This window comes from Pelodiscus sinensis, chromosome 10, assembly GCF_049634645.1.
Source record: "Pelodiscus sinensis isolate JC-2024 chromosome 10, ASM4963464v1, whole genome shotgun sequence".
NCBI classification, from domain to species: domain Eukaryota; kingdom Metazoa; phylum Chordata; order Testudines; family Trionychidae; genus Pelodiscus; species Pelodiscus sinensis.
The window spans coordinates 55,611,046-55,638,710 of record NC_134720.1 but is presented as its reverse complement, the minus strand read 5'-3'; the positions used below and the strand labels follow the sequence as shown (position 1 = coordinate 55,638,710).

At 48.2% G+C, this 27,665-nt stretch overlaps 1 protein-coding gene across 11 annotated transcripts in view; it reads right to left on the bottom strand.

The window, feature by feature from the left end:
- The window catches only part of DLG1 (discs large MAGUK scaffold protein 1), a 360,129-nt gene that overhangs the window by 173,317 nt on the left and 159,147 nt on the right, over positions 1-27,665 (bottom strand). For 9 of the 11 annotated variants that reach the window (XM_075938326.1, XM_075938331.1, XM_075938324.1 and 6 more), the window contains 2 exons: positions 19,105-19,155; positions 5,298-5,422 (listed from right to left, as the gene is read on the bottom strand). In XM_075938326.1, coding sequence (XP_075794441.1) covers positions 5,298-5,422; positions 19,105-19,155 — 176 coding nt within the window. The remainder of the gene's footprint in view (positions 1-5,297; positions 5,423-19,104; positions 19,156-27,665) is intronic. The other 2 variants (XM_075938333.1, XM_075938327.1) reach the window with 1 other exon arrangement.

The window sequence follows — 27,665 nt, the reverse complement described above, 5'->3', positions numbered from 1 at the left end:
TTGATGGAACTAATTGGTAGTCCTGTGTCCTGCAGGTAGACGATGTATTCTAGAATGTCTGATATCATGGCCCTGTGTGGATCCCATGTGTGATCTGAATTCCAGGCTGCAAATCGGTCCCACTTCTGCAGGTAGAGTCCATCTTGTAGTGGGTCTCCTGGAGTTAATCAGAATGTCTCTGACCCCTTGGGACAAGGTTAGCTTGCTGTCTGAAAGTCAATAAGCATTCAGGCTCACAGGTTGAGTATGTGGAGTCCGGGGTGTGGTATGTGTCTTGTGTTTTGAATCAAAAGAGCTTATACCAGGGGAAACCTATACAAGTGACGTGTGTTCAGCTGCAATATGGTAGGATACCAAATCTGTCTCAGACAGTTGGGAGCTAACAGGATGACCCTGGCCGCATTCTGTTTGATCTTTAGTACCGTTTGTTGCAGGAGAAGTACAGGTGGAAATGTGTACACCCATGGGAAATCCCAGCAAACTACAAATGCACCCCTAGAGATTGTGGCCCAATGCCTGCCCTGGAACAGTATAGGGGGCACTTGGAGTTGATGTATGTTGCAAACAAGTCCACTACCGGGAACCTCCATCTCCTGCAACGATTGTTTAAGATGGATTTGTTGATATCCCATTCGTAGTTCTGTGGGAATTGTCTGCTGAGGGCATCCGCTAGGTCATTGTCCTTGCCCAGGAGATGCATTGTGGTAGAATTCACGTTGTGTACAATACACCATTGCCATACTCTCATTGCTTCTGCACATGGGCGCAAGATCTCGCGCCCCTGTCTATGTAATATATCCTTGCGACATTGCCTGACAATATCCTTACAGTTTCGTTGCATATACGAAAGAGTAGTTGCGAGCATGCCCTCCTCACTGCTCTGAGCTCCCATATATTGATGTGAAGCTAGGACTCTTTGCGTGTCCATTGTCACTGTAGCACCACACTCCCCATATGGGCTCCCCATCCCAGGAGGGACGCATCCTTCGTGATGGTAATGGATGGCATTGGTGTCTGAAATGTAAGTCTTATGCAGACGTCATTTCTGTCCGTCCACCAGTTTAGGGTGGCTTTGAATCAATTGGGTACATGGAGTGTCTTCTGAAGCAAATGGTGTCTGGGGGTGATACACGGAGCGTACACATGCCTGGAACATCCTCATACGTAGTCTGGTGTTTGGGACTACAAACGTGGACGCAGCCATGTATCCGAGTAGCTGCAGGTATGTGCGTGCCATTGTGTGTGGGCAGCTCCGTACTGACATGATCAGATCGTGTATTCGTGACCATCTGTGGGTGGGGGGTGGGCAGTGAGCTATACCTTGGGTGCAGTCCAGCTGCGCTCCTATAAACTCCAGTGTCTGGATAGGAATGAGGGTGCATTTATCCAAGTTCAGTAGGAGTCGAAGCAGGTCGAATAGCACACTTGTTGTCTCCAATGATTACTCAGTGTCCCCATAGATGGATGCCATGATCAAGCAATCATCGAGATAAGGAAATATTTTTTTTTTCAAAGATGTACAGCTACCACGGAGAGGACTTTGGAGAAGACTCTCCTGTGCTGCGGAAATGCCGAACTGGACACCCAGTACTGATAGTGAGAGTCCTTGATGGTAAACCTGAGGCTTTGTCTGTGTGCCGGATGGATTGATATGTGAAAATATGTGTCCGTGAGGTCGAGGGTAGATAGCCATGTATAGGCTAGCTATCTCCTCTATAGCGCATAGTTTTAGGAGGTGCTGCGCTTCTTCCAGGAGAACCAACTTGTGAAGAGGGTCCCTGTAGAAGGATAGGGAAGGGGGGCGGGTTGGGGGAACTGCTGTGAATGGTATGCAGTATCCAGTTCATATTAGGTCTATGACCCATTGGTCCAAGGTGATGGTTTCCCATGCCACGTAAAATTCACAGAGTCTGTTTCTGAATATCTGCTTCCTTAGTTCTGCCTCCCCTGGAGGAATGGGGGCTGCTGTACCCTCGACCAACACTTCAAATTTGCTGACACGAGGTGGATGCTTGGGACGATGATGGATGCTCGTTTGGTTGTCTTCATCGGGTTTGTCTCGTAGGGCCTTTGCTGTTGTATACACACTAGTGTGCTGAACCTTTGATTATATTGTTTGTATTGTTTTCTCTTGGTTCCAGGAAGCTGAATTCCCAGTGTGTGTAGTGTCACCCTAGAGTCTTTGAGAGTGTGGAGAGAGAAGTTTGTTGCCTCCACAAAGGGTTTCTCTCCCTGGAACGGAAGGTCTTCAATGTTCGATTGAACCTCCCAGGGGAACCCTGACAGTTACAGCCATGACCCTCTCCTCATCACCCCTGTGGATGGCATGGACCTGGCTGCTGTATCCGCTGCATCCAATGCAGCTTGTAACACTGTGCAGGAAATCAATGAACCTTCCATCATGTTTGATTCTGTTTCTTTATATCTTCTGGTATGTACTGAATAAAGGAGTTGAAGGATTCAAACATCTGGTGTGAGTATTTTGCTAGCAGGGCTACGTATTAGCAATAATCAGTTGGAGGGAAGCTGATGAATAGAACTTCTTCCCCATAGCATCCATTCTTTTTCTCTCTCTCTCATGATTTGGTGTTCTGGGGTACTGGTGTTGCCTCCCCCTCTGACTGGCTACTTCGACTACCAGTGAATTTGGGGAAGGGTGGGAGAAGAGGAATTCCACCCCCATAAAGTGCTACGTAGTACTTCTTATCCACTTTCTTTGAAGTTGAGAGCACCGATGCCGGGATCTTCCAAATGGACTTGGCTAGATACATCAGTTTCATTCATCGGTACACCCAGTTTGGTACGTTGAGTATACTTGTGAGTTTTTGATTTGGTCACATCAGCGAGTTGTATGTTAAGAGCCAGATCTTTTCCAATCCCTGCTAGGCTCTTCCTACAGTTCAAAAGTGGAAGACATGTCGGGCCAGTGGGGGACTCGCCCTGAACTCCCAGCAGCGCCTGAATTTTTGAAATGTACAAGAGCCCGAGTAGAGCTCTATACATTTCAAAAGGAAGCCCAGCAGGTAGCGCAGGAGTCCTCCACTGGCCCCGCACTCCCTGCAATGCCTGAGCCTTTTAAATGTACATGCACCCCAGTGGGGTGCATATACATTTCAAAAGGAAGCCCTGCTGGCCCTGCACTCCCTGTAGGGCTTTTGCGTTTCTGCTGGGGCTCTTTTACATTTCAAAGCAGGATTGCAGCAGAAGTGGCACAAGCAGAGACTGATTAAGTCCCTGCTCATGCCATAGAATCATAGAACACTAGAACTGGAAGAGACCTCAAGAGTTCATCGAGTCTAGTCCTCTGCCCTCATGGCAGGATCCAGTACTGTCTAGAGCATCTCTGATAGACATTTATCTAACCTGCTCTTAAATGTCTCCTGAGATGGAGATTCCATAACCTCCCTAGGCAACTTATTCCAGTGTTTAACCACTCTGACAGTTAGGAAGCTTTTCCTAATGTCCAATCTAAAACTCCCTTGCTGCAGTTTTATCCTCAGAGGCCAAGAACAACAATTTTTCTCCCTCCTCCTTGTGACACCCTTTTAGATACCTGAAAACCACTATCATGTCCCCGCTCAGTCTTCTCTTTTTCAAACTAAACAAGCCCAATTCTTTCAGTCTTCCTTCATAGCTCATGTTCTCTAAACCTTTAATCATTCTTGTTGCTCTTCTCTGGACCTTCTCCAATTTCTCCACATCTTTCTTGAAATGTGGTACCCAGATCTGGGCACAATACTCCAACTGAGGCCTAATCGCACACAGCAGAGCGGAAGAATGACTTCTTAAGTCTTGCTCACAACAGTCCTATTAAAAGCATCCCACAATCATGTTTGTTTTTTTGCAACAGCGTCACACTGCTGACTCATATTTAGCTTGCAGTCCACTATGACCCCTAGATCCCTTTCTGCTGAACTCCTTCCTAGACAGTCGCTGCCCATTCTGTACGTGTAACACCGATTGTTCCTTCCTAAGTGGAGTACTTTGCATTTGTCCTTATTAAACTTCATCCTTTTTACCTCGGACCATTTTTCCAGTTTGTCCAAATCATTTTGAATTATGACCCTATCCTCCAAAGTAGTTGCAACCCCTCCCAGCTTGGTATCAGCTGCGAACTTAATCAGCGTACTCTCTTAAGCAGCGTACTCTCTGGAGGACATCTAGCATAGGCCCACTGTGTGTCTACCTCCCCTGCTCCCCGCAGAGAAGGTGCTGGGAGGAACCGGCTTTTAAGCCAGCACCCCCTAGGACTGGTTTCTGCTTCCCCCCTTGATGCATCTCTCTGATAGAGACAGCAAGGGAAGGAAGCGACTAGTCATATGACTAGTCGACTATCCAATAAGCTTATGCTTATTGGATACGTGATTAGTCGCTTATATCCTTAATACCACTAAAACTTTTGTGCTGGTCCATAATCAGAAGAGTGTTCTGCCTTTTCCTGCCATGCCTTTTTCTCTAGGGAAAACGTAGAGCAGATGCTAGAGATACCTCTACGTGACCTGTGGATTTCCTGTCAGGCTGGATAAAAGGTTGAGACTCTCTCCTGATGGCTTCTAGACAAGAAATGCTCTTAAATTAAAAACATACCTGTTTTTAACAGTCCTACTGAATTAAGGAAGACCAAGAAACAAGAAAAAGTTATTTACTGGTTTCCATAACATAAGAACTAGAGATCACCAAATGAAATTAATAGGCAGCAGGTTTAAAACAAACAAAATCAAGTACTTCTTCATACAACAATCAACCTGTGCAACTTCTTGCCACAGGATGTTATGAAGGCCAGGACTTTAACAGGGTACAAAAAAGAACTAGATAAATTTATGAAGGATAGGTCCACCAATGACTATTAGCCAGGATCGGTAGGAATGGTGTCCCTAGCTTCTTTTTGTCAGAGGCTGGGAATGGGTAATGGCGGGCAGGAGGGAGAATCGCTTGATGATTACCTGTTCATTCCTTCTGGGGGGCATGTAACATTGGCCACTGTCTGAAGACAAGGTACTGGGCTAGATCAACCTTTGGTCTGACCTAGTATGGCCATTCTAATGTTCTAAAAAACTGGTACAATATATTTATACCATATAACTGAGAAAACTGATTTCATTGGGTTAGAGATGTTGAATTAAATACAAAACAAATGAACACCTTTTAATTTATGTAAAAAATATTTGTTACTTAAATAATAAACTGCATAAATTGTTGTTTAAATTACACAACTTGAAGAAAAATCAAATAAACCATATCAAAATATTTTGTCCTTTCCTTTATGATAAAGGAACAAACACAGTTAGTTAACATACCGTAATCTTCCATCCTGAGCAGCTGCACCTCCTGTTATGATTTTTGTAATGAAAATACTTGAGTCGTCCCCAATATGTGGGTTGTCCGTACCACCTGCAATGCTAAAGCCAAGCCCTGAATTTCCCTGAAAAATAAACAGCATTGATGTGTAAAGTATTCTTTTAAAAATAAGTAGAATAAAAGCAAACCAGGAGAGAATATCTTATGCTTTCTTAAATAGATGTAAATTGCATTATTAGTAGAATGCTAAGAATATATTATGCACTACAGAATAACATTCATTTTTATTATTTCAGAAAAAAAATTATGAGACGCTGACGTGCCTTTCACAACCAACAGAGAACCAATTTATATTGTGGTGTAAACTCAAATTTATTTATCACTGAAAGAAAATATTGTGTTAATGTTCATTTTTGCAATAATTATTCAATTATAACAACTGTGATTTCCTGCTTTGAGACAGAAGAATCCATCAGCTGAAAAACTGCTCTAAACACTCTCACAGACTTCAGGAACTATAATGTCTGATTCTGTGAAGCACCTGATATTTTGTTGAAATGCTACAAATTAAAAACTCTGTTATCCAATAAACTCTTCAGAAATCAAATGTTTATTGTTTTCACCATTAATATACTTCTTTCCTTTTTTATAGTTTCAAAGGGGAAAAATGTGTACGTGAAAAGCATAAAATATTATGAATATTAGCTAAATCAAAGTAGATATAATTTACGTATGATCTAAATTTACTCTATTTGATTTAAAGTATCAACACACTGCTGAGATGCCTGTATTGTTGTACTAAACTTTCTGTGGTTTACACTGCAAAATACTGTGCTATAAAGCTACTCTATTAGAAGACTTTCCCCTCTTACTTCTGTCTAAGTCAGTGTTTCCCAATTGTATTTGGCCAAGGAACCCTTTTCAGCTTTTTAGAATTTCAAGGAATCCCTAGGTTTGTCAAGCAAAAAAAAAAAAAAAAAATGTGTAGGGGGAAGGGACCCACCAATTCATGAAAATCCCAACAAATGCATTAAAATCACATTCCTTCCCCAAGACCCCCCACCCCCCTTCCTTGAGGCCTCATCCACTCTGTTCCCCTCCTCTCCATCACTTGCTATCCCCAGCCCTTATACACTCTAACTAAGTTGAGACAGGAGGTCTAGGGTGGGAATGAGGGATTTGGGTGTGGGAAGGGATGAGAAGTACAAGTTCTGGGAGGGAATTTGAATGCAAGAGAAGGGGATGTTAGCTCGGGGTGGGGGCTCCAGGCTCGGGAGTGTTGGGCTCAGGTGGAAGGTTGGGGTGCTGAGCACGCCATGGCCTTGTGGATGTGTGGGTGCTGGAGTTTGGGCTGGATATGTGAGGGACTCAGGGCAAGAAGGTTGTGAGTATGACGGGCTCAGGACACAGACTTGCCATGTGTGGATGGTCCAGGAGTGTGGTGGCAGAAGACTGAGGATGTGGGGATGCAGGAGTTTGGGGATGTAAGAGGCTGAGGACAGGGGGTTCCAGTGTATGATAGGCTCAGATTTGGGGTCAGGTAGTGCAGGAGTGTTATGATGCTGCAGTGAGATGGGGGTTTGGCCCCAATTGGCGGCTTGTTGGCCAGGCTTCATTTTTAAATAAAATATGTCAAACTCAAAACGTTTTAGCATTGTCTCTATTTATGAGAGGGGTGAGGAACCTGGTTTGAGTCAAGGGTCACTGACCCACAGAAAAGTTTGTTGGGGGCCACACAAGTGAGATGCAAAAAAACCCCGACAACCCTCCAAAGACCCCCAAGCCTCACTAATGTGGTCCCAAATGTGCTCGTGGGAGCAGGGGAGAGGGTGCTGCTGAGTGGAAGGATGCTGGCTCAGGTGGCGGGGTGCTGGGGTCAGGGACATGGTCCTGCTGGGCACTAGGGTGACTAGCAGGGTGCTGAGACAAGGAACAGGGTGCTGCTGGGTGCCAGCGTGGATAGCAGTGTGCTGGGGCCAGGGCCAGGGTGGTGCTGAGTCCTGGGGTGTGAGACAGGGTGTTGGGGCCAGGGACTGGGTGGTGCTAGGGTGGATGGCAGGGCTGCTAAGGAGTGGGATAGGGATGGGGTACAGGATCTGGGAGGGAGGTGGGAGGCGGAAGGGGGCAAGGTCTGGGTGGTAGGTAGGGTGCAGGGTGTCTGGCCAGTGGGAGGAAGCAGGAGCAGATTGGGGGTAGGGTGTCTGGCTACGAGGGAGGGTGCAAGGAGGGGACTTGGGTAGGAGTTGGACCTCTCTGAACTGGCACACTCTGGACCTGACTGGTCCCAGATGAGGGATTTTTGGACCAGGGGAGGTCATTTCAGGGCTCCTGGTCCCCCCCCCCCCCCCCCCCGGCTCCTTGCACCTCTATCCCCTGCAACCCAACTGATCTTCCCAACCCTGCTGGTTCCCTGCACTTCCCCAAAACCATCCCCCACAATCCAAGCGAGTGCAGCACCAGTTCCCTGCAGCCCCTCACAGCCCAGCTGAGCTGCCCGTCTATTCCGTATGCCCTCCCCCATCCACCTCAGCCCAGCTGAGCCCTGCACTGGTTCCCTGCATGCCTCCCCCCACTGGACTGCTAAGCCCATTTCCCTGCACCTCCCCCAAGCCCCACAAAACTGCTGAGCCAAGCACCAATTCCCTGCCCCCCCCTTGAGTCTAGCCCCAGCACCTCCCTCTTCCTGCAGCCAAACTGAGCTCTGAGCTCCACACACACACACACACACGCACTCCCACCCCGCAGCCCAGCCCAGATCCCCAGACTTCCGCACTCTGCAACCCAGCTGAGCTCAATTTCCCTACACCTTCCCCCAAACCATGCAGACCTGGTGAGCCAGCACTGATTCCCTGTGATCTTGCGCCAAAGTGGCCGCTCTTGCGCAAAAACTTGCTTTTCCTGTCTACACTGGCCATGTGTTCTTGTGCAAGTACGCTGACATTCTCATGTATGAAATCAGGACATCTTGTGCAAGAAGAAGAAGTTACTCACCCTGTGAAGTAACGATTGTTCTTCGAGATGTGCCCCGTGGGTGCTCCACTCCAGGTGTCGGGTCCCATCCCGGCGCCGCGAATCGGAGAGCTATCAGAGCCGTGGTCCGCCGGACCGCGCATGCATGGCTGCCCGAGGCGGCGTTCGCGCCTTTGATGTGTTGTGCGCGGTCCGGCTTGCTCAATTCCTCTCAGCCGCTCCCTGAAACGAGAAAATGAAAAATACCGGAGCGGGGAGGAAGGGTGGGTCGTGGAGCACCCACGGGGCACATCTCGAAGAACAATCGTTACTTCATAGGGTGAGTAACTTCTTCTTCTTCTTCGAGTGGCCCCGTGGGTGCTCCACTCCAGGTGACTTCGGAGCAGTACTCAAACACTTGAGTGCTCTGGAATTAAAGTTTTTGGACATGCGAAAGAACTGCCGTAGCCACAGAGGAATCGGCAGCAAATTGGTTTACTACAGCGTAATGCCTCATAAAGGTAGAATGAGATGACCATGTTGCTGCTCGACAAATGTCTCGGAATGGAACACCTCTAAGAAAAGCTGTAGTCATGGCTACTGCTCTCGTAGAATGGGCCTTAGGAACACACACAAGAGGTTTGTTATGTATGGAGTAGCAGGTTGTAATACACGACACTATTAACCTCGCAATCCATTGGGAAGTGATGGGTTGTCCCTTGGTTCGATCCGCTAATGACACTATTAGACGGTCCGATTTCCTAAAGTGTTGCATTCTTTCGATATAAAAGGCTAATGCTCTCCTCACATCGAGCGTGTGCAACAGTGCATCTTCCCTTGAAGCATGAGGCTTGGGATAGAAACAGGGGAGAACAACTGGCTCGTTGATGTGAAAATCCGAACAAATTTTTGGAACAAAAGCTGGATGAGATCTCAACGTTACCGACTCTTTAGTAAACACTGTGTAAGGAGGTGATGACATGAATGCAGCTATTTCACTCACTCTGCGAGCTGATGTAATGGCAAGCAGAAAAAGCAATTTTGTGGTTAGAAGTTGCAACGGTATCGTAGCCAAGGGTTCAAAGGGGGTGTGTGTCAGGGAATCCAGAACAAAGTCTAAATTCCAGGAAGGTGCTGGTGGTCGCCATGGTGGGTTGAGGTTTGTAAGTCCTTTTAGGAATCTCCTTGTGATGGGATGAGCAAATACAGAAAACCCATCCTGACCTTGATGAAAAGCACTAATTGCTGCTAGATGCACTCACAGCGAGGCTATTGCAAGGCCTGTGTCGTGGAGGCGTAAAATGTAATCAAGTATCTGGGATATCCCTGCGACGTAAGCATCCCTACCATCACTGCTACACCACGTTTCAAACCTGGCCCACTTGGCGAGGTAGGTCTTTCGAGTGGAGTCTTTTCTGCTGTGTACTAATACTTGCTTGACTCTCTGTGAGCATGAGTGTTCGACTGGATTGAACCAGCGAGCATCCACGCCGTGAGGTGTAATGTTTCGGGTTTCGGATGGGAAAGGGAGCCGTTGTCCTGAGTCAAGAGATCCGGAAGCAGAGGAAGGGTGTACGGTGTCCTGATGGACATCTGGTGGAGTATTGAATACCAAGGCTGCCGTGGCCAAGCTGGGGCTATGAGAATTACTCGAGCCCTTTCTACAGTGATCTTTTCCAGGATCCTGGGAACTAGGACGATCGGGGGAAAGGCGTATAGCAGTGATGTTCCCCAATTGTGGAGAAAAGCATCTCCCAAGGAGCGATGTCCGATCCCTGCCCTGGAACAATAATAGGGGCACTTGGCATTGGCAGCAGTAGCAAACAGATCTATTGAGGGAAACCCCCCATTGGGCGAAAATACCGTGTAGAATGTCCGTGCGAAGTTCCCACTCGTGGTTGTGGGGAAACAGCCTGCTGAGTGAGTCCGCAATAGTATTCTGGACACCCGGCAAATAGGTGGCTGTCAGGATGGTATTGATGCAGGTACACCAGTTCCACAAGTGCATCGCTTCTATACAGAGGGATCGGGATCGAGCCCCTCCCTGTCTGTTTACATAATACATGGTGGCAATATTGTCCGTAAGGATTCTGACGGTCGTGTTCCTTATATGGGACTGAAAATGCTGATATGCATGACGTACTGCTCTTAACTCGAGAATGTTGATATGTAAGAGCATCTCCTGCGGAGACCAGCGACCTTAAACCGTCATGTCGTCCATATGCACTCCCCAGCCAGTAAGGGACGCATCTGTTGTTATTTGCTTCGACGGTTGTGGACGGTGTAAAGGAATGCCCGCCATAACATTGAACGACTTGGTCCACCACTGTAGGGATTGTTGTACATGTGATGGTATCGCCACCACCTTGTGAATGCTGTCCTTCATCGGAGTGTATACTGTACTCAGCCAGTGTTGAAGGCAGCGAAAATGTAACCTTGCATTTTGAACAATAGTTGTTGAGGCAGCCATGTGTCCCAGTAGTTGTAACGGCACTCTGACTGGAATCGTTGGAGCATACGTCAGCGTGTGAACAAGATCTTGAATGGCGGCGAAACATTCGGCAGGTAAATAAGCGCGCGCTGTTCTCGAATCGAGCCTTGCCCCTATGAAGATCAGATCTTGTGTAGGTTCTGGCGAGGATTTCTGCATGTTTATGAGTAGACCCAGAGAGTGAAAAACCTGAGAGGCTGTTGTCACCATGTGTTTGGCCTCTGAATATGTTTGTCCTCTTAGGAGGCAATCGTCCAAGTATGGGAAAATTGTCACTCCCAGCCTGCGCAAGTGGGCAGCTACTACCGCTAAGGTTTTGGTGAAAACTCTGGGTGCACATGCCAAGCCGAAAGGTAGTACTCTGTACTGGAAATGTTCTTGACTTAGCTGGAAGCGGAGAAAACGCCTGTGTGCCACATGGATCGCTATGTGGAAGTAGGCGTCTTGCAGGTCGAGGACTGCAAACCAGTCTCCCTTGTTCAACGACGGAATGATGGCATTTAGGGTCACCATCTTGAAGCGATGTTTCCTGAGGTAGCGGTTTAGCTTGCGTAGGTCCTAAATGGGTCTCCACCCTCCTGTCTTCTTCGGGGTAAGGAAGTACCTGGAATAAAATCCTTTTCCCCGAAACTGACTTGGTACCCTCTCTATAGCACCGATATTCAGTAGGCGCTGAACTTCCTGTTTCAGCAAATGTTCGTGAGAGGGGTCCCTGAAAAGGGACGGGGTAGGAGGGGTGGTGGGGGGAATTGATAGAAAGGGGATGGAGAGACCAAATTGTACCACCTTCAGAACCCACTTGTCCGTGGCGATACTGTACCAGTGAAGAAGGTACTGTTTTAATCGATGGTGAAACATGTGTAAAGAGTCCTATGGTACGCTGAATGTGGTCCTCGACGGGGAAAGTCAAATTTGCTGCTTAGGTGCAGGTTGATTGGATGAACGGTTCGTTTGAGATCTCTTACGTTGAGGACGCTGCCGGAAGCGCTGATTGTCTTGGGGACGTGATTAATTCTTATTGAACGCATAATCGTCCCTCCGTTGGTAAGGATAGTAATGTTTACGTTTATAGGGAGGTGTGTACATTCCCAAGGTACGTAAAGTGGTACGGGAGTCTTTCCCAGAATGAAGAACTTCGTTGGTGTTACTAGCGAAGAGCTTCTGTTTATCAAAGGGTAGATCTACTTTATTCTGAAGCTCCTGTGGAGTTCCGGCGGATGATAACCAGGAAGACCACCTCATTGCGACCCCCGTAGCCGTGGCCCGTGCCGCTGTGTCGGCCACATCCATGGCCATCTGCAAAGTAGTATTGCAGGCTATATATCCTTCTTGGACTATGGCTTTCAGTAAGGGTTTCTTGGCATCGGGTAGATATTGTAGTAGCTCTGTAAGCTTTGAATAGTTATCAAAATTGTGGTTAGAAAGGTGGGCCGTATAATTTGCGATTCGTAATAATAACGTAGCCGAAGAGTAAACCTTTCTTCCAAACACATCCAATTTTTTATTATCCTTTTCTTGGATTGTATTCTTATATTGAGGAGCCTTAGCCCTCCGCTGTACCGCATCAACTACAAGAGAGTTGGGTTGAGGGTGGTTGAAAAGGAAATCCAGTCCTTTAGCAGGTACGAAATACATTCTATCAACTCTCTTACTAGTTGGGGCAGCCGATGTAAGGGTTTGCCATATTTCGTCTGCCACTTCCATGATGGCCTCATCGACAGGGAGGGCGATTCTTGCCCATTGTTGCTGCCGCAAATTCTTCAAGAGATGATGTTTCTTCATGGGAACGTCTGTTAACTGTATTTCCTGTGTGTTTGCAACCCTTCTGAATAGGTCCTGGAACTGCTTCAGGTCATCCAAGGGAGAGGCGTCATCTGGAATCATTGCTTCATCCGGTGACGACGAGGAACAGTCAGCTGGAGAAATGTGTGGCTGAGGATCTTCTGTCTCGGACAGTTGGCCCTCTTCTGGTTCTGAGTGATCCTGATGGATGGGTAAGTTTTCTGATGGAGGAGATGAAAACAATCTTTGCGGACGCTCTGGTAAGTGCTGCACACTGGGTGATAGACGGGTACATGAAGAACCCCTATAAAATAGAGTAGCGTGACCAGGGTGGGGGCGATCATATTCAGCCCTATGGTAGTGCCCATCATAACAGTCAGACCGTGCTGGTGAGGAGTATCTGGAGGATCCTGAACTGCGGATGTAGTAGATCCGGCGTGGCGACCGCCTAGGTGATCTATGCCTTGATGACCCCCTTGGGGAGCGAGAACGTGATGGGGGGCATCTTGTTTCTATATAGACCGTGTCCCCATGGGAAGGTCCTCTAAGCACTTGATAAGATGGAGAAAGGCTATAGTCCCGGTGCCTTCGGTACCTGGGTGGAGAAGGAGACAGTCCTGGAGAGAAGGTAGGCGATGGGGAAAGCGCCATGTAAGTTTCTTTCTCTGCAGCTTTGCAAGGCAGTGAAGCCTTGTCAATTTCTTCTGCTGGTGGAGAGCTCGGTGCCGCACGCGGCTGTAGTGCCTCTGTATCGCCACATGGGGGCAGCGTTGATGGTGCCGAGGAAGAGCCTGGTGCCAGCAGATCAGCCCGCAGTGCCGCCTGAGAGACTTGGCGGGTCGGCACCGAGGGGTTTAAAATCGCCGCCGGTGCCACTTGGGTGGCAGTTGGCGGTGCTGGCTTTTGCACTCCTGCCGATGCCGGCTTCTGCGCGGTTTTTGGAGCCGGTGCCGGTCTCGTCTGTCCAGGAGCCAGTTTCTGCCCTGGGGCTGCTGACCCAGATGCCTCGTCAGGGCATCTCATTTTGGTGGTGTCTGGCAACGATCGAACTGGGGACACCTTAGTCTTTTTTGTAACGGCTGTCCCGGGAGACGTTGCCCGCCGTTTCTGGGCTGCTGTGCCCGAGGCGGGGATGGCATCAGACTCTAGCGCCTTTCCATAAAGGATCAGCTTCAGGCGCAGGTCCCGATCCTTTCGAGCCCTCGCCGTCAGTTTGCTGCAGTGGATGCATTTTTGGGGGACATGCGTCTCACCCAAGCACCCGACGCAGGAATCATGCCCGTAGGATGCCAGCATGGGTTCTCGGCAGACTGAGCATTTTTTAAAACCGGGGGACGCTGGCATACTGAAGTAGTGGGGAGAGAGAAACTGACACGTACAATCTCTCCTACGCGTGTCCCCCTCAGGCCGCCGCAGAAACTGTTCAAAGTCTGTAGAAAACTGTTTGGTGTTTTTTTTTTTTTTTTTTTTTTTTTGTAGAACTGGTCAATTTAACGCAAAAGTAAGGAAGGAAGAGTTCTGAACTATTTACCAAATGTGAAGACTCTGGGAGAAAACCGTTGGAAATGAAACTGACAAGAAGGAGCTCTCGTCTGCGACCGAGGGCGGCTGAGAGGAACTGAGCAAGCCGGACCGCACACAACACATCAAAGGCGTGAACGCCGCCTCGGGCAGCCACGCATGCGCGATCCGGCGGACCACGGCTCTGATAGCTCTCCGATTCGCGGCGCCGGGACAGGACCCGACACCTGGAGTGGAGCACCCAACGGGCCACTCAAAGAAGAACTACGATGCTCCTGCTCAGGAATAAGCCCTTTGTGCAACTGTTCTTGCGCAAGAGGCCAGTTTAGACAGGCAACATGAATTTCGTGCACAAGAAAGCCCTATGGCTAAAATGGCCATCGGCACTTTCTCGGGCAAGAGAGCGTCCACACTGCCATAGATGCTCTTGTGCAAAAGCACAGCTCGCACATGGCAGTGTGGACGTGTTCTTGCACAAGAACTCTTGCACAAGATGTTCTTGCGCAAGAAACCGCCAGTGTAGACATAGCCTAAGAGTTTCCTCGCATGAGCAAAATGAATTTTGCGTTGTGCACCAGTACTGAGTTCATGTGGCTTGTTTGGATGTGCCACTGTGGCACCCAAGTTATTAATAAATATTTTTAAACCTTTATCTTTTCTCTCTGCTGCCATGTCTCCTCCCCTTGTTCCATCAGCTCCCCTGGTGCCTGCTGCCTCCCAACTCCTCATCCTCCTCTGCTGTCCTGACTCCTGCCCTTCTCACTGCCCATAGCCCACCTGCGACCTGCCCCCCTCCACCAGCCCTTCTCTCCTCCAGTAGCCCCACTCTGATCACGTAAGCTACCACTCCTCATCCGCTCTTCTAACACCTCCTTCTGCACACCTGCCCTGCCTCTCTCCTCTGAGGCTGGTCCCTCTCCTGCAGGTGTCTATCCTTCTCCTTCACCATCAGAATCCCCTGGCACTTGCACCTTCTCTTACTCCTGCACCCTCCAGTTCCCTCCCCTTTCCCTCACTGCCCCTACCTCCTTTACCCTCTTTTTCCCTGATGCCCACCCCCTCACCACCCTCTGCCCCTGTTCTCCTCATGCCCTGTGCCCTCATATGACTTGCTCCATCCCGGCCTTCCTCGTGCCCACCCCTTCTTTCAAGCCTTCTCCCAGCACCTCCCCATCCCTCCTCGAGCCCCCAATGCCCTTACCCTCTCCCCTCCCAGCATCACCCTGTCCCCCTCCCACTGACACCTCCCCTCCTGCCTTTTTCCTCATTGTCTGCACTTGGCCCCCTGGCATTTGTCTCTCCTCTACCCTGTCCCTTTGGTGCCTTCCCAATCTCTTCCCCATCTTCACTCCCCCTTCACACAAGCCCCTTCCTCTCCCAGCCCTTGCCCTTCTCCTACCTTCTGCCTTCCACTTTGTGGGGCTGGAGTCTGTACTCCGTCCCCGGACTCCGAACCCACAACTCAGCCATATGGTGCAACGCAGCGCCCAGCAGTTTTAAAATCCCGGGCCGTGATGTTTTGTCACGCCTGGGCATCTCCCTGCCTACTGGTTTGAGCACGCCATGCAGGGCAGCAGCAGCCAGCAAGGGGGAGCTCAGAGAAGGTTGCGCATAGACGGGACGGGGACGAGGGAGAGACGCTCTGGGACCGGGGTGGGAGGACACATGGGTGGCCCGGGGCCCGCTCCAGTTCCAAATATTAGTGGAGCATGGGTACCATGAGCCCATACAACTCGCTGCCCATGCCTCTGCTGGCTAGCCGGCTCTCTCTTTTTCAGAGGGGGTGGGGGAGTGCCAGCTCCTTGCGGAACCCCTAGTTTTGCTTCGCGGAACCCCAGGGTTCCCCAGAACACCAATTGGGAAACACTGGTCTAAGTGTCTCACACAGAAGTTGTTTCTGTACCTGTCTTCCACCCAATGGAGTAATCATGGCCATACAGCTGGTGTTTTTAGAAAATGGATAAATAAGTGGGCCTGACCAAGACCATTTTTATTTCACCTCTGCTTTTAATCTAGAAGAAACATTACAATTATGTAGCTCAAATATTTAAAAAATTCTCAAATGGAAGTGCAGCTCATGCATATGCAATGAACTGATTGCTTCCCACCTGCACTGCACTTTAACCACCAGTATAGTATGACCTCTCAAAATCATTAAAAGCGACAAGGAGTCCTGTGTCACCTTATAGACTAACAGATGTATTGGAGCTTAAGTGGGCAAAGACCCACTTGGTCAGATGCATGCATCTGACCAAGTGGGTCTTTGCCCACGAAAGCTTATGCTCCAATACATCTGTTAGTCTATATGGTGCCACAGGACTCCTTGTCACTTTTGCGGATCCAGACTAACACACCTACCACTCCGATACTCAAAATAATTAATTTCCAAAGGGTACCATAACATATTATTTCCAGTCACCAATACAGTAATAATTCAGGTCATTTTAGACCCAATTTTAAGGTGAAGGAGAAAGTACACATGCTGTTTTACCCCCATGACATTGCTTGCCCCCTACTTCCCATATATCCTCCTGAAACAAAAGGGGAGTAAACAGTTTGCACCCTAGACAAAGCTGTGAATTTCCTCTATTTCTCTTGCTTTAAATCACCAGTCTCCACATCAAAGCATCATAACAGAAATAAAAGTTCTAATTTTGTCATGAAGATCTGAACTGGAATTCATGTGTTAGAATTTATCAACATTATTGCTTGAATCAGGAGGGGCTCTATTGGAACACTTCAATTTCTGCTGAGGGAGGATATAGAGGGTAAGTTCATTAACAAAATCTGTGTCTCCCACTCTGTTATTTTCTGAGTGCTACTACTCTGCTAGATTTACAGTCTGTTTATTTATCATTTAGAAACAAAAACCTGCAAGGCTTGTTTGATAATGCTATGGCTCTAAGAGGAAAACAAGCTCATGGAAGGACAATGGAAATAACAAATAAGTTTTATAGTTAAATGTTAGAATGCTCAGTTAACAAAAAAACCAGCCATCTTGAGCACAAAAATATGACTGTAGTTGCCATAAACACTACTTGGGTCTAACAGAACTTGAATGAATACAGATGGCAAAATCCTTATTCTAATGGCAACATAAGGGTCCATTAGAGCAATGTATATAATAACTGCAGTCCCATTTTCATGCTTAAGGTGCAGAAAATCTCAAAAAAACCCATAATTTATTTACATTAAAGACTGTGAGAGCACTACACCAATACACAGTCAAAATCATTTATTTTTATATGTTATTCTGTTAAAATATTTATTTAAATAGGTAGAAAAGGAAATCAAGTCATGACATGAAAGAACCTTGTATATACATAGATATCAAAATGTTTGGTTTAACTCGACATCTAAGAATTTTTGTCATACCCAAGGAAAAATACAAAAGCAGTTAGCAGACAGGCTTCAGTACTTCTGCAGTCTGTACCAGGGCTTAATTTGTAACTAAACATGTGATAAGGCTCAAGCAATCTTTTTACTTTCCTAACAGATGAGGCAAGCTCAGGATTGTCAGGACTATGAACTGCAAACCTAGAGGTCCTGGGGCTCAGACCTCGCAAGCCCTGGCATGAATTAAGCACTAGGATACACTACATTGCTATACAGGCAGTCCCCGGGTTACGTACAAGATAGGGACTGTAGGTTTGTTCTTAAGTTGAATCTGTATGTAAGTCGGAACTGGCGTCAGCCGCTGCTGAAACTGATCAGTTTCAACCGCGGCTGAATCTGGACGCCAGTTCTGACTTACATACAGATTCAACTTAAGAAACCCAGGCGTCCCCAAGTCAGCTGCTGCTGAAACTGATCAGCGGCTGATTCCAGGAAGCCTGGGGCAGAGCAACTCTGCCTCGGGCTTCCTGTAGTCAGCCGCTGGTCAGTTTCAGCAGCGGCTGACTTGGGGACGCCTAGGGCAGAGCAGCTGGGGTGCTGCTGGGTTGCTCCAGTAGCACGGCTCCTCGGCGCTACTGGAGCAACCCAGCAGCACCCCATCTGCTCTGCCCCAGGCGTCCTGATTCAGCCGCTGCTGAAACTGACCAGCAGCGGCTGAATCAGGATGCCTGGGGCAGAGCAGCTGGGGTGCTGCCGGGTTGGTACAGAGCGGCGCTGCGGAACCAACCCGGCAGCCCCCAGCTGCTCTACCCCAGGGGTAGGCAAGAAAAGCCTGGTCTGCTGGGGGGGGGGGGACTAGCTGCACCACCACCTCCCCTCCCCCCTCCCGCAGACCAGGGGGACAGGAGCAAAGCCGCGGAGCATGCCCGCAGCGGGACAGCCCAAGCGCGCCCGGGCTGTCCCGCTGCGGGCATGCTCCAAGGCTTTGCTCCCTGTCTCCCAGCAGACCAGGGAGACGGGGAGCAAAGCCGCTGAGCACGCCCGCAGCGGGACAGCCCGGGCGCGCTTGGGCTGTCCCCCTGCGGGGGTGCTCCGCGGCTTTGCTCCTGTTCCCCTGGTCTGCTGGGAGGGTCCAGCAAAGCCGCTGGACCCCCCCAGCAGACCAGGGACACCAGAGCAAAGCCGCCGCTTGGGCGGCTTTGCTTGTTTGCCCGGGAGCAAAGCCGCCCAGGCGGCGGCTTTGCTCGGGTGTCCCATGTCTGCTGTGGGGGTCCAGCGGCTTTGCTGGACCCCCCCAGCAGACCAGGGAGACCGGGAGAAGCTTTTCCCGCCCCGGAGGACACGGGTGGCGACCCGCCGCCTGTGAGCTCCGGGGCGAGAAAAGCCCCGTTCGTAAGTGCGGATCCGACATAAGTCGGATCCGCGTAAGTCAGGGACTGCCTGTAATTGTAAAACTCACAAGACAGCAATTTTTGGAGAGGCTATGGAAGTTGTAGCTCAATTACAAAAACAGCATTTAGCATGTATTAAATTAAGAATATCAAGTATGTGTAAAAGCAATAAAGCTTGAGTGTCTTTCATACTCACTATTCAATATATTTCATATTTAGGTTAAATTAACAGATCTAAGAATAAATAGTGCTGTTTAACTGGAGGAAATCAAGAGGCCAATCACTCAATATACAATAGTATCAATTTCCTTCCAAATAACATTTATGGAATATTACCCTTTCAAGTGTAATTTCTTCATATTCATAATCTGCATCTGTGCCATTAACCTAAATGAAGGAAAAGAAAAGAAAGTTCTGTAGAATTTTACACTCCACACATCACAGAATATTTGCTCAGTACTCTGATTACCTTCTCCCATCTCGAACGGTTGATTCCGATTTGACTGCAAGCTTCTCTACTTCACCAGTGTCTCCGGCTCTAACCAGTAGACTACATACTATGCACTCTCTTGAAATTTGAGTTTCAGCAAGACTGATCTAGATTTAAGTTTTAAGACTCCTGTTGTTTCTGTATGGATTTTAAGGATATAAGATATTCTTTACTGACTTTGAACAAAATGAAAAAGTCTCTAGAGATTAAATGATTTAAATTTAATCTGAAGAGATGCTCACATGATTCTTTTTGCCACTATACCAATTCCTCCTAAATGCCAGCAGGGAAATGGCAATTCTGCACATTGTTTCTAATTGTAAACCAATAAAAATACTAGAACTCAAAGTTCACAGTAATATTTCTCATTTATTATAGTTTGTAACCCTCAATAAAAATAACAAAATAAAACAGAATATTTTGTAAGTTAATTTGAAACTCTCAAATATTCTTTCAAAGTTTTGTTCCATAATTTGATGCAGCAAAGTTCCATCTTTAGAAATTAGCTGCAGCTAAAAGGAAAGCTTCCTCACCCCAAGGTGAGAAAAAATGGTTACTTACTTCTTGTAATTGCTCTTTGAGATGTGTTACTTGTGTCCATTCCACATAGGTGTGTGCACACCATGTGCAAAAATCATCATAAGATTTTACCCTCAGTGGTACCCATTGGGCCAGCAGGGGAGACACCCCTCGAGTGGCACCACTATATCAGCACATATATACACCTGCTGGCCCTCCACACTCTCCCCCCCTTTCCCCTCCAGTTTCTTCTTACTGGAATCCTCTGACAAACGGGAGGCAGGTGGAATTTAGAATGGACATGAGCAACACATAGAATACTAGGACTGGAAGGGACCTCGAGAGGTCATCGAGTCCAGTCCCCTGCCCTCATGGCAGGACCAAATACTGTCTAGACCATCCCTGATAGACATGTATCTAATCTACTCTTAAATATCTCCAGAGCTGGGGATTCCACAACCTCCCTGGGCAATTTATTCCAGAGTTTGACTACCCGGACATTTAGGAACTTTTTCCTAATGTCCAACCTAAACCTCCCTTGCTGCAGTTTAAGCCCATTTCTTCTTGTTCTATCCCCAGAGGTCAAGATGAACAAGTTTTCTCCCTCCTCCTTATGACACCCTTTTAGATACCTGAAAACTGCTATCATGTCCGCCTTCAATCTTCTCTTTTCTAAACTAAACAAACCCAATTCTTTCAGTCTTCCCTCACAGATCATGTCCTCTAGACCGTTAATCATTCTTGTTGCTTCTTGTCCTGTCCCTAGAGGCCAAGAAGAACCATTTTTCCCCCTTCTGCCTGTGACACCCTTTTAGATACTTGAAACCCACTATCATGTCCCCGCTCAGTTTTCTCTTTTCTAAACTAAACAAGCCCAGTTCTTTCAGTCTTCCCTCTTAGCTCATGTTCTCTAGACCATTCATCATTCTTGTTGCTCTTTTCTGGACCCTCTCCAATTTCTCCACATCCTTCTTGAAATGCGGTGCCCAGAACTGAACACAATAGTCCAACTGAGGCCTAACCAGCGCAGAGTAGAGCGGAAGAATGACTTCTCATGCCTTGCTCACAACACACCTGTTAATGCATCCCAGAATCATGTTTGCTTTTTTTTGCAACAGCTTGTGACAGGGCGCTCGCCCTGCACTGGCCCTTTAAGGGCAGACCCCGGCCTGAACCAGGGCCGGGGAGATTAGCCCAGCTGAGGCTGTACTAGTCCATTAGTGCCCAGCTGGGCGCTATAATAGAGGATGGGCTGCTGCTGTGAGGGGGAAGCAGTGAGAACTTGGCTGCTGAGGGAGGAGGAGGCTCCCTGGAGCTAAGGCAGGGCTGGGGAGGCCAGGCAGGGCTAGGGGAGCTCTGGCCAGAAAATCCTCAGACTGCAGGGCTTGAAAGAAGGCCCGATGAAGGAACATCAACCCCCGGAAGGGGGGCTCAGAGACAGACTTGGGCACTGCCGGAGGGCAGTGTGGCGAAGACGCCGCCGCAGCCGGGAGTAAAGAGGGGAGACATCACCCCAGAGAAGGCACCCTACCCGCCAAGGGAGCCAATTCCTGAGGACAGACGGCAGGGGGTTACGGTGGTGAGTGCACCGCCTCACACAGCTTCACACTGTTGACTCAAATTCAACTTGTAGTCCACTATAACCCCTAGATCCCTTTCTGCCGTACTCTTTCCCAGACAGTCGCTTCCCAATCTGTATGTATGAAACTGATTGTTCCTTCCTAAGTGGAGCACTTTGCATTTGTCTTTATTAAACTTCATCCTATTTACCTCAGACCATTTCTCCAATTTGTCCAGGTCATTTTGAATTATGACCCCATCCTCCAGATTAGTCGCAACCCCCTCCCAGCTTGGTATCATCTGCAAACTTAATAAGCGTACTTTCTATGCCAATATCTAAATCGTTGATGAAGATATTGAACAGAGCCGGTCCCAAAACAGACCCCTGCAGAATCCTACTTGTCATGCCTTTCCAGCAGGATTGTGAACTATTATTAACTACTCTCTGAGTATGGTTATCCAGCCAGTTATGCACCCGCCTTCTAGTAGCCCCATCTAAGTTATATTTGCCTAGTTTATTGATAAGAATATCATGCGAGACCGTATCAAACGCCATACTAAAGTCTAGGTATACCACATCCACCGCTTCTCCCTTATCCACAAGACTTGTTATCCTATCAACGAAAGCTATCAGATTGGTTTGACACGATTTGTTCTTTACAAATCCATGCTGGCTGTTCCCTATCACCTTTCCACTTTCCAAGTGTTTACAGATGATTTCTTTAATTACTTGCTCCACTATCTTCCCTGGCACAGAAGTTAAACTAACTGGTCTGTAGTTTCCTGGGTTGTTCTTTTTTCCCTTTTTGTAGATGGGCACTACATCTCAAAGAACAACAGTTACAAGAGGTAAGTAACCATTTTTCATCTCTGAGTGGTTGCTCATGTCCATTCCATGTAGGTGATACAAAAGGAAAATCCAAGGAGGCAGGGCTGGAGTACTGCCCTACCAAGAGCTGCATCATTCCTGGTGTGGTGCGCCAAGGCATAATGATTAATGAAGGTGTGCACCAACGACCAGGTGGCTGCCCTTCAGATGTCCATGATAGGCACCTGAGCAACAAAAGCTGTAGAAGAGGCCTGGGCCCTAGTGGAATGAGCCATCAAAGGCGGGGCTGGTAACTCAGTCAGGTCATAACATGCCCTAATGCAGGAAGTGATCCACAACAAGATATGCTGGGCAGAGACCAGGAGGCCTTTGACACTCTCAGCTACTGTAAAAAAAAGTTGTGGGGACTTGCGGAAAGGCTTTGTCCTGCCTAAAAAAAAGGCTAAAGCTCTCAACATACAGTGTGTGTAAGACCTGTTCTTTACCAGAGGAATGAGATTTGAGGTAAATCACAGGGAGGAAATTGTCCTGAGAAACATTTAACTGAGATACCACGTTGGACAGGAAGACCGGGCGCAGGCATAGTCTGGCCTTTTCCCTAAAAGAGACCATGTACAAGGGTCTGAAGTTAGGGCCCTAAGCATGGACACCAGCCCAGCCAACATAATGGCCATGAGAAAGGATACCTTCCAGGAGAGGTGAAGTAATGAACATGCTGCCAGGGTTCAAATGGGGGTACCAGTGAACTTGGTGAGAACCAGGTCAGGGACAGGTTGGTGGACATGCAGATAAAGCCTGTCCAGACCTTTCAGGAAACAATGTATCATAGGGTTCGCAAAGAGCCATTTGCTCTGGGAGCCAGAATGAACGGCAGAGATAGCCGCTAGATGCACCCTGGCCAAGGAAGAGGATAACCCCTGAACTCTTACATCCAGGAGATAGTCCAGGACAGAGGGGACCAGGGAATCCATCAGTAAGAGGCTCCTCTGGGCAGCCCAGACAGAAAATCATTTCCATTTAGCCAAATACATGGCTCTAGTAGAAAGTTTCCTACTCCCCCACAAGACCACTTGGACCTGCTCCAAGCACTCACATCTCAGCACTGTCAACCATGGAGCTTCCAGGCCACGAGAGGTAGGGATTGCAGGTTCGGATGGCATAGTCTGCTGTGGTCCCGCATTATCAGATCCAGCTACAGTGGGAGGGCAATCAGCTGTTCCACCAAGAGACAAAACAGGGATGTGAACCAGTGCTGCCTTGCTCACGCTGCTGTTATAAGAATGAGGAAGGACCTGAATTCCTTGGCCCTTTGGATCACCTTGTGCACCAGGGGAAAGGGAGGAAACACATACAGCAGCCCCAGAAGCCAAGAGATAAGGAGAATGTCCCCCAGAGACCCCGAGCCGTGGCTCATGAAGGAGCAGAAACGAGGGGACTTCCTGTTTCCACAGGTCGAAACCCCACCTCAGGAAGATGCGATGGGCAATGTCCGCCCTGAGGGACCACTCGTGACCCAAACAGGATTTGCTAAGCCAATCCTCCACAGTGTTCTGAGTGCCCCAGAAGATACGAGGCTACTGGGTGAATATGCTGCTGAATGCAGAATTCCCAGAGCAGGAGAACTTTGTGACCTAGGGGAAGGGAACGAGCACCAATATAGAACACCAATGCCATATTGTCAGACTGAACTAGAACTTCCCTGTTCCTCAACTGGGGAAGAAAAGCCCGACAAGCGTGGGGAACCACTTTCATCTCCCTGACATTCATATGAAGGGACAGATCCTCAGGTCCCCAATATGAGCCCCCCATCCAGTGTCAGACGTATCTGTCATGAGCTGGAATGGCGGCGGGGGGGCGGAAGAACAGAACCCTGGCACAGACCACCTCCTCTTGGAGCCACCAGTCAAAGGAGGTTAGGGAACCCTCTGGAATAGTTACCACCATGTCCAACAGATGGAAGACTGGATCACACGCCGGAGCTAACCACAGCTGTAGAGGACAGAGACAGACCCTGGAGTGTTGCACCACATATGTGCATACTGCCATGAAAGCGAGGAGCCTCAGACAATTTCTGGCTGCAGGAGAGGCCTGCAGGCACAGGATGGATTCCTTGACTGTTAGGAACAGAGCTCTGGGCACAAAGGCCATGGCTATTGTAGAGTTCAGCAGGGCACCCACAAACTCTATCATCTGGGTAGGGAACAGGGTGGACTTGGCCCAGGTCTAAAGAGACTGCTTGAAACCAGGATACAGTCTCTCCCCAAGTTACAAACGAGTTCCGGACCAAACACTTGGCCATAACTCAATCCATTCGTAACTTGGACCCCACTGAGTTACACGCGACTGCGCTGTTCATAAGCGCGGGTCGCGTTCGTAACTCGGGGACCACCTTTAAGACCATTCCATGGGAGCTTTGGTTGTAAGTGTGAACGGTCGTAACTCGACCGTTCACAACTCGAGGAGCAGCTGTACATGATTGAGAACATGGGTAAAAGAGGGTTCCTTCCCAGCCAGTCGTTCAGGCAGGGACAGACCTGAACCCTGCACTTTCAAAGGAAAGCAATTAGATTTGTAATAGATTTGTTGAAGACCCGGAGGGGTGAGGGGGGAGGAGGGGGCATAGATGTGTCAAAAGGGGGCACAATGAATTGGTAGTGGCCTTGGCCCACCATGAAACAGAGAAAGCATCAGTGACATGGGGCAATGAAAATATGAAAATAAGCATCTTTTACTTCAGGGGCAGCATACCAGTCTCTCAAACTGAAGGAGGGGATGATGGACGCCAACGTCATCATCTTGAACTTTGTTTTGAAAATGAAGGCGTTGAGGTCCCGGAGGTTAGGATGGGACGAAAGCCACCCTTGGCTTTGGGAATCAGGATGTAGCGGGAGTAGAATCCCTTGCCCCAAACTCCATGGGAACCACTTTCACCGCTCCTAGATCAAGGAACTATCACACCTCCTTGTGCAATAGATGCTCGTCAGAGGGATCCTTGAAGAGCGAAATGGAAGAATGATTGGAGGGGGACTGGGAAAGGAGCAGGATAGAGTATCCATTCTCCACTGTGTCCAGGAACAAGAGGTCTCATGTTACAGACATCCAGGCACAGTGGAAAGCGGATAAATGATCCCAAAAAAGGAGGGTCAAGGTGGTAACCAATACAATGTCCTTAGGTGCACCTTCAAAACCCCTTGTGCGGCCCTTGGGATTTATCAGATGGTCCCGCCTCCTGATCGGAAGACGAGCAGAAACAGAAGCTACTGGCTAAGCCAGTCCATGACTTCATCCCTGGAAAGTCTTGGGGGACATTTGTAGAGGGCCTGGGAACCGGCATATGTCACGGAGCAAGTCTATGGAGTCATCAATGGCGGAGCCCTAGAGCCTAAGTAAATGGAGTCCAGCCTAGAGGGACCTGGGTCCTAGGCCTGATGGTAAGCCCAGAGGGTCCAGCAGGGCCACTGAACCAGTGGCTGCCACTGGGGGAGCCAAGGTGGCAGCGGCAGCTCTGCAAATACACTGGTGCCAGGTGTGGTGATACACCTGCTCCTGAGAACACCGACTCAGCCTCAGAGTCAGTAAAATAGTCCAAGGCCAACCATGGTGGTACCAATGTGTGCAGTGCCGGAGAATGGTGGGCCAGGAAATGCTTGACCATCGACCCTGGCTTCCCCCAGTGCCAAGGCAGAGGAGGCAGCATGGCAGCTGCAGCGGCCAGAGCCTGAGGCCTCTTTACCAGAGAGAGCCTGGAAAGCAGTGCCAAAGGCTGTGTTGCAGGTGGTGCCCTCTGGTGAGGCCTTTGTGCAGGTACCAAGGTCACAGGTGCCAGAAGATTGGTGCAGGGAGGACAAGTATCTTGAGCTCTTCTAGTGCCAGACAGAGAGGCCAGGGAGGACGTGAGGTCAATGAGCTTCCTTGAGGCCTCGAGTTTATCCAGAGGGTCCACTTTCACCAGCTCTGGATGTGGGTTGTGGCACGGGCTCGACTGGTGCCAACCAGGAGCTGGTGCCCTGGGCACTGTGGCCACAGACTGCAGGTGCACTTTCAGCACATACCTTGATGGAGTCCAGCCCCTGCTAGGTCTCTGCTTCTTCCGATGAACAGGAACTAAGAGCACAAATGTTCTAACGCAGTGTGCCACAGCGCCAGAGAGGTGCACAAATGTCCTAGTGCCTCCTGCATTGAAGCTGGTGCTGATTATGTGGCTAGTGCCTTGCAGAGAGCTGCTTCCACAAGGAGCATTTTCAGCCAGGAGTCTCTCTCTCTCACTTGATTCGGGGCTTGAAACTCCAGTAGATCTTCAACTCATCCATAAGATGGGCTTCTTCTAGGCAGTTGAGGCAATTTTGGGGCCCGGGCATGCCCCACACGGAGCATTAGGGGATGCAGACGTAAACCCCTATTTACACTAGAACTATCACTAACGACTACAACAACTACAAACTATTAACACTAAACCTGAACTGAAATTTGAACGAGAATGAGAGAACACAAGCTAAAACAACGAGAACTGCTAAGGCTCACTTGTGGAGCAAGCAAAGCACGTTCCAACAACCATCACGGGCAGTAAGAATGAACTGAGGGGATGGAGGAGTCAGCAGGAGTATATATGCACAGATACAGAGGGCTCCCCCACTGGTCCAACAGGTAACACTGAGGAGGAAAACCTTCTAACGACTTGTGCACACGACATGCACATACCTACGTGGAATGGACATAAGCAATCACTCAAAGAAATAACTCCTACGATCAAAGTTGCCTAAAACTCAATGAACGGGTTAACCTACAAGTAATAGACACTGGAAACATCATTCTAGATCAAATGTGAACAATAAAGACAATATACACAACCAATGAGTGATTTATTTTAAGGCAAGAAACTAAAACCCTAATGCAATTTATTGCTAATAGATAAATGTTGAAAATGCAATTTTTTCCATCTAAATTTACATTGTAAATAATGGCAACAAAATATAGAAATATTTTGCTAACTTGATTTTTAGGGATTCTTATTAGGCTCCTGATTTTAAGAGGTTCACAATGAAAGACATTTACCAAATAAAAAATAGAGAATGTCTGAACTGATGCTCTCTATATAGCCTCAAACAATATCCTACAGTATTTTATATTTTACAAACTTTTGTATGCAAAAAGTGATTCCAGTCTTCTATACTGATGCACATTGGCTTCTAAGTAAACATACCTCTATACAGTGTGGAGAAAACAGAGCTATTTAAAAAACATGTACATCTGCAATTTTCTGGTATAGTACAATACTTTTAAGAAGTTGTTCGTACTCCTGTTTGCATCCTATTGGACATAATGGAGGTTTCATATTTATCCATGAAACTGAAAATCAATACAACATTTTTAACATACACTATTCCATAAAAAAAGGAAAGGGGCCCTGAGCTCTCACACGCACCAAAGAGGCCACTGCATTATGCAAAGATAGCTTTTATGTTTAATTTTTTCTTCTGGGAACGCCTACACAGTAAAGAC